The sequence below is a fragment of the Pelophylax lessonae genome, assembly GCF_965119305.1.
Source record: "Pelophylax lessonae genome assembly, chromosome: 6".
NCBI classification, from domain to species: Eukaryota; Metazoa; Chordata; class Amphibia; order Anura; family Ranidae; genus Pelophylax; species Pelophylax lessonae.
This window is the reverse complement of record NC_138773.1, coordinates 296,031,745-296,039,368: the sequence shown is the minus strand read 5'-3', so window position 1 is coordinate 296,039,368 and position 7,624 is coordinate 296,031,745. Positions and strand designations below refer to the sequence as shown.

Here is a 7,624-nt window from a genome sequence, read left to right as displayed (position 1 = left end):
TAAAGCTTTTTTTTTTTTTTTTTTTTTACATGAGGTTTGAAATTTTGGTTCTCCTCATCTCCCCCCAACTAAAGAAAAAGTCTTTCACACCCGACTTGGCCTATTGCATAGAACGCGTCAGCACAGCAGACACTGTTTCTTGAACTTTTTCCAAATTGAAATAAAATAAGTATATATTAAAAAAAAAAAAAAAATACAACGATAACAGTCTAAAAGTAAGCAGAACAAAAAAAACAAACATGCCCAGCACAATTCCCTTTGTTGGCTTCCATGAAAAACGGGTCCTTCGCTGTGCCAAGGCCTTTGAGATTTAAACGAATGATGCTCCATCTGTACCGATAACTTTGCAGTTGTGGTTACATTAACATATATATATATATATATATATATATATATATATATATATATATATATATATATATATAAAAAAAATGTAATGTAATATATATATATTCCAGGCAAAAAGCCAGCTCCCTTTTTATGAAAAACATTGAAATTGTCCAGTACCACTATCTTCAAACACATTTCAACCAATGTAACATTCTTCAATTGAAAAAACAAAGAGTAGAAAAAATATTAAAAGTTATAAAAATGTTAAGACAAAAAAAAATAAAAATAAAAAAATAACGGAGCCAGCCATCTCCCTTGCTGCTGCTCCTGGAAGCGGGTGGCTGGTAGTCCTTGTAAACCAGTAGCATTTAATTCTGCTGGGGGGAGGGGGCTCTGCTCCAGCCATCAGCAGGGAGCGGGATTAACAGCAATATTTCAATAACTTTCCAGAAGACGATGCAGCTTTTGCAGTCAGAAAACAGAGCGCTATTCATAAACCGCGCGCTCCCTAGACGTTCCCTTTTCTTCACCCTCCGCAGAGTTTCCTGGCCAGGGGAGGGGTCAGGACCCTCATGGTAATTCAATTCCAGTTGTCGTTCAGGATTGGCAATGCTTCAAGTCCCCCGTTTCCCCACCCCCATCCTCCGAATATCACAAACCTGTGAAATAAATTAAAAAGCATTAGTAAAAAGTACTACAAAAATCCATAAAGCTTTTAATTCAAGCAATTTTAAAACTTGCAAAATCCAACTACATTTTGAGACACTACAATGCCGTTCTTAAGTCTACAAAATGTGACAATAAAAGTGTTCTGTACAACACAATCTTTTGAAAGGAAAAAAAAAAAAAATCGAATACATACACAGACACCGTCACGTACCGGAGCCCAACCATCCAAAGTCATTTTTGTAACTTGTACCTACAGGTGCGCCTATAAGGCTTGCCTGTAGGTACAGTGAATATCTACTAAACTTGCGGTGTAAAAAAAAAAATATATATATTATATATATATATATATATATATATATATATATATATATATATATATATATATATATATATATATATATATATATATATATATATATTCACACTTGATACAGCCGGGGGAAGTCCCCTGTCGAATGCGCTCTGAAGGTCCGGCATACCGTGCTGGATATTCAGAGCTCTGTGCCGCAGCTAAGGGCTCCTGCACAGATAGATGGGAGTGACATCATCGCTGCCCTGGCCAATCATACAGCCGGAGCCCGCGAACCCGGAAGGAAGACAGGGGGAAGATGGGAGCCATGTCAGCAATAACATTGTACAGCTGGAGGGCTTTGTTCTAAGGTATTTCATAATCTAGCACATTATGCCATTGGCTTGCAGGGGATTTTTTCCTTTTACTTATATGCTGTGGTTTACTACCACTTTAAGTATTGCAGGTAGTTCTGGAAATTCAGGCTTCCAAATACAGAGGATCACAATACTCACTCTGCTCATATGACCGAGCTGGCGATTGGTCCACACGAGGGAAGGTAGTGCATCCTCCTTCCAGTGCAAGCTCTAACCAGAACGGATTTAAAGTGCACCTGTTATGCCTTGCATGGACAAAGCTCTGGTTTACCCAACATACTCTACCTCCTCTAACCCATTAGCCCCTGGGAATAGCCTCTTCCCCATAAAGGCCTTAGGGCTCTTTCACACGGGCGTTCCGTATGTCAGTTTTTCATCCCATCCGTTTGCGGATGAAAAACGGACATAATGTATCTCTATGTAAATACGGATGTCATCGGATGATCATCCTCCGACATCCGTTTTTTGTCAGTTCAGTTTTTTTGAACGGAGGAGAACCCTATTTTTTCTTCCTTTCAAAAAACGGATGTCAGTGGTGTCATCCGCAGACATCCGTATTTACATAGACATGCATTATGTCAGTTTTTCATCCGCAAACGGATGGGATGAAAAACGGACATACGGACCGGATGACACAAGTGTCATCTGTGTCCATTACAAAAAAAAAAAAAAAAAGACCTGATCGGGCAAAAAAAAAAGGAACGCCCGTGTGAAAGAGCCCTTAGGCTGGTGTGTGACAACTTATGTAAAAAAAAAAAATCTCAACACACTCGTGGAACTGGAGAAAGTGCAGAGAAGGGCAACCAAACTGATAAGAGGCATGGAGGACCTCAGCTATGAGGAGAGATTAGAGGAACTGAATTAATGCCGGTTCACACTTATGCGATGCGGGAAGGCTGCGAATTTGCATCGCAAACGCACCCTTGGCAGTTCACACTGCCATATGCTATACGCTGGGAGTGTCAATGAAATGTTAACGACACCCCCAGTTTGATCGCATATCGCAGTGCGATCTTTACAGTTCGCACAGGATGGATCGCACAAGTGTGAACCACTGTGCGATCCGATCCTCATGTGGCTAAAAAAAAAAAAGGGTCATGTGCGACTTGTGTGGCTGCAGTGTGAATTTAGCCATACAAATTGTACGGCTGAATTCGCACTGCACATCCGATTGCATGTAATGAAGGAGCAGTGCGCTCCGATATTACATGCGATCTCCGCAGCCGCACTAGTGTGAACCGGCACTTATTCTCTCTTGAGAAGAGGAGATTGAAGGGGGGATATGATCAACATGTATAAATACATAAGGGGTCCATATAGTGAACTTGGTGTTGAGTTGTTCACTTTAAGGTCATCCCAGAGGACAAGGGGGAACTCTTTACATCTAGAGGAAAACAGATTTTGTCTCCAAATACGGAAAGGTTTCTTCACAGTAAGAGCTGTGAAAATGTGGAATAGATTCCCTCCAGAGCTGGTTCTGGCCAGCTCACTAGATTGTTTTAAAAAAGGCCTGGATTCTTTCCTGGGTGTACATAAGATAACTGGGTACTAATATATTTATAGGTAAAGTTGATCCAGGGAATATCCGATTGCCTCTCGGGGGGATCAGGAAGGAATTTTTTTCCCCTGCTGTAGAAAATTGGATCATACTATGCTGGGGTTTTTCACCTTCCTCTGGATCAACTGCGGGTATAGGATTGTGTATATGGGATTGTATGGTTGGGTTTTCAATACTGGTTTTTTTTTTTTTTTTTTTTTGATTGAACCAGACGGGCTTGTGTCTTTTCAACCTGACTACAACACTGGTAAGAATACATTTTAATTTGGAGGATCTATTACTTCAGTCTTGCTTTTTTAAACTTTGGATTATTAAAGCAGTGTTTCTCAACTCAGAGCACATTACCAGGCCAGGTTTGCAAGAAAACTGAACTACATCACAGGTGATATAAATTTGCTGCTCAGTGATTGCAGTATTCTAGTCTGCATCTCCCCAAGGTAATACTTAAAACTTGGCCTGTTAGTGTGCCCCGAGGACCGGAGTTGAGAAACACTGTATTAAAGTGCGGTCAGATCCTAGCCTAAACAGCGAAACCCTACCTTCGCACAAAGGCTTGGGCAGAGACAAAAGACTGCATCAGAATATTTGTAGCTGAAGCCCCCTATTGCCCTTTCCTAAGGCTGGACAGTGAACAAAGGGTCTCTTGTACCCCCTACATAATGTATCTATAGTACTTAACTGCAGTGCTGCACTGTAGAAGATATAATGAGAAGTGATCAAATTTATACTCCGGTTAAATTGGCCTTGGCATCAGTGCGCACATGTATGTATGTATGTATGTATGTATGTATGTTGCCTTTGCCAAGCCCACTTCTGAAAATGCTAGTTCCCTGGCTTACACTTCTCACCACTGAGCTGGAGCAAGCATGGCACATACAAGTTTCGGAATTCCTTACTTTACTTGTTCAGGATCAGCGACTCAAAAGGTCAAGGCATCAGCACAACAGCGAGGCAACTAGCGATTTCAGAAAGGTCAGGGATTGCAACTCCCATGTTTCTTCCATAACAAAATTTCCATGAAAGCAAGCCTGTGTCAGATTTACTGCTGTTAAATAGCCCCCCCCCCCCCCCATTTACATAAGCCCAGTCCAAAGCAGTGCAATATTGCACAGAGGGTCACACAATGTGTGGTCTTGCAGCAGCCCATTTAAGAAGGGCTGCCTGATCCAACACAACAAACCAAAAATTGAGCAAGCAGCATTTTCGGCATCGTGCACTGGGAAGGTGCATGGCAGTGCCATTCAAAATCACGTGAAAGGGTGCTAATGGGCATTTTCTGACAGTCTTCACATCACACCAATGTGCATGTTACCAAACTGCAATGGTGTAAATGGACCCTTATGCCAGTGGTCCTCAACCCTGGCCTACAGGGCCCACTAACAGGCCAGATTTTAGGTATTTCCTTGGGGAGATGCAGACTAGAGCACTGCAATCACTGAGCAGCAAATGAGATCACCTGGGATGTATTTCAGTTATCTTGAAAATCTGGCCTGTTAGTGGGCCCTGTAGGCCAGGGTTGAGGACCACTGCCTTACGCTGTGGCAGGCAACTCTGGTTCACCAGCATAGTACCTTCATTTTCCTGTGAATATCAGTGATGGAAACATTGTGTACGCACGCGGTGCCGGGGATTAACGCAAACCTGTTTTGAACTGCATAGGTTTGCTTTTAAAATGGAAGAAAACCCCAACTAGAACTTCCTTCTATGGACAGCAAGTGATTAGACCCCATTCATTAGTGATCACATGCAGAAGATCTAGCAGGGCGACCGGTCAGCCCTGGATGCAGGTCAATCATTCGCAGGTAATCATTCCATGAGCGACTTCATCCGAGTAACCACAATTATCTTCGGGAGCCATTAGTCTCGCATAGCTTTCAATGGGGCTACCGCCCGTAGCTAGTCACCGGGAACCCCCGCTGGGTCTCCTACATTTAATCACTAATAGCCCCTTTAACAAAATATGAATGGGGTCTAACCACTCACTGTCCACAGAATGTATAAAAACTTCCTGGATTCAAGCCCTTTTGTCAAAGTAATGAGGTAAAGTAAAAAACTTAAAAATAAAATTGAAAAATATTTAAAAAGCACCCCTGTCCCCTCTGTGCATACATGCAAATGTGCGCATTTATACGTAAATGGCGATTGCAATACACGCGAGAGCTAAAGTCATACTAACACTTAAAGCATAACGTAATCCAAGGTTAAAAGCAATACAAAAATTGCGGCTTTCTAGTCCTTAGATGTGGCTGCATTAGTGCCGCCCCTTCACCCCTCCCCTTTTCTGTAAAAAGGGAAAGAATAAAAAATAAAAAAGCGACTGATCTTGATGGAAGCCCTTTTACCTTCCTGTGCTCTCTCAAAAAATGTTATCAGCTTTCCAAGCTATTTTCTGTGAACTTCTGTGCACCTCTTTCTACACTGGAAAAGCAGGTTAGGCTAATAAAGCTGCGAGAGTGTTGTCACCCTAGGACAGGAAGTGGGATTCTGGCAGGATCACCAGCGTAGCTGGGAACTTAGACCTCTCGTGTTGTCACCCTAGGACAGGAAGTGGGATTCTGGCAGGATCACCAGCGTAGCTGGGAACTTAGACCTCTCGTGTTGTCACCCTAGGACAGGAAGTGGGATACTGGCAGGATCACCAGTGTAGCTGAGTACTTAGACCTCTTGTGTTGTCACCCTAGGTCAGGAAGTGGGATTCTGGCAGGATCACCAGTGTAGCTGGGAACTTAGACCTCTCATGTTGTCACCCTAGGACAGGAAGTGGGATTCTGGCAGGATCACCAGTGTATCTGGGAACTTAGACCTCTCGTGTTGTCACCCTAGGACAGGAAGTGGGATACTGGCAGGATCACCAGTGTATCTGGGAACTTAGACCTCTCGTGTAGTCACCCTAGGACTGGAAATTGGATTCTGGCAGGATCACCAGTGTAGTTGAGTACTTAGACCTCTCTTGACCTTACCTGATTTTTCACAGACTCCTCCACCCTTCTCCTGAGCAAAGTTGAGTCTGTTCTGCTCAGCCGCTATGCTGTTCGCTTCTGGACTGCTACTCCTTGATGGATGGGCGGTGTTTGCCACGCTGTTCAACTGAAAGGCTAAGTCAAGTTGCTCTTGGGCCAGCTTGAGATGCTGACGCAGTTGGTCAAGCTCATGCAGTCCTGAATGGGCCACTGGCAGCTCAAAGGCTTCAGACCCACCATTTTCTGGATACAGCTTGCCATTGGGGACCTTCCCTTTTTTCAGCACAGAATGGTAGTTAGGTGGGGCACTTGGGGTCTTTTTAGAATACTTGACCCCTGTGTCTGGACTTTTCCGCCGCAGGGAGTCACGAATGCCACCAATGCCCAGGTGGAAGAGCTCACAGAGGTTGAGAAAAAGGCACAGCCCACTGACGGCATACATGATGAGGAGGAAGATGGTCTTCTCGGTGGGACGAGACACAAAACAGTCCACAGTATGAGGACACGGGCTTCGTGTACATATATAGGATGGGATGACTTCAAAGCCATACAAAATATATTGCCCGAAGAGGAACCCGACTTCAAAAATCGAGCGGAAGAGCAGCTGCAGCACGTACACCTTCATCAGCCCGTCCTGCTTGATGCGTCTTCGCCCGTCGTGTTTCTTTTTGTCTTTATCCTCGGCATCCTTCTCTTGTACCAGCTCCTCGCTGATCATTGGGTCTTCTTCATTGTCATCTTCCGCTTCTTCGTAATCCCGCCTGGCCCCACGATGAACCATCGGAGCCCTTTTCTTGACACTTTTCGCCTTTTCTAATCGCCTCCTGTACTCGTCCGGCTGGCGAGCAATGCGGTGCATGGCGAAGCCCAAGTACATGATGGAAGGGGTTGTGATGAGGATGATTTGGAAGACCCAGAATCGGACATGCGACAAGGGCGCAAATGCATCATAGCACACGTTCTCACAACCCGGCTGCTGCGTGTTGCACACAAACTTGCTCTGTTCATCATAGTAGATGGACTCGCCGCCCACGGCCGTCAGCACAATCCGAAAAATGATCAGCACCGTCAGCCATACCTTCCCCACAAAGGTGGAGTGGTTGTTGATCTCTTCGAGAAGCCGGGTTAGAAAGCTCCAGCTCATTGTGAGCTATGTGTATATCTGAAACAAATACAAAAAAGTCATTAATACATAGCAATTAATCATCTAACCAGAGCACACTTAGAGGAATTGCTTTAAGTGCTAAAATCCAACTCTGTAAAAAGGTTTAAAAAGGAAGCAGCAGCCGACCACTGCGATTTATTATTTAGCGGACAATCCACAAAACCGCAATCTACCCCCAATAATACAGAATTATCATTAAACAGCACCTAAAAATTAAAGGATGATCTATAATCTCTCCCCATGTCTATTCACATCCTCTGAACATTGCAAGGACAA

The 7,624-nt window shown here is 43.8% G+C and overlaps 1 protein-coding gene across 1 annotated transcript in view; it reads right to left on the bottom strand.

The window, feature by feature from the left end:
- Nucleotides 1-636: 636 nt before the first annotated feature.
- Nucleotides 637-7,624, bottom strand: part of LOC309558340 (gap junction gamma-1 protein-like) — a 61,003-nt gene continuing 54,015 nt past the window's right edge. Inside the window, exons 2-3 of the mRNA XM_082261407.1 lie at nt 6,184-7,345; nt 637-989 (exon numbers count right to left, since the gene is read on the bottom strand). Coding sequence (XP_082117533.1) covers nt 982-989; nt 6,184-7,327 — 1,152 coding nt within the window. The 5' untranslated portion in view covers nt 7,328-7,345 and the 3' untranslated portion in view covers nt 637-981. The remainder of the gene's footprint in view (nt 990-6,183; nt 7,346-7,624) is intronic.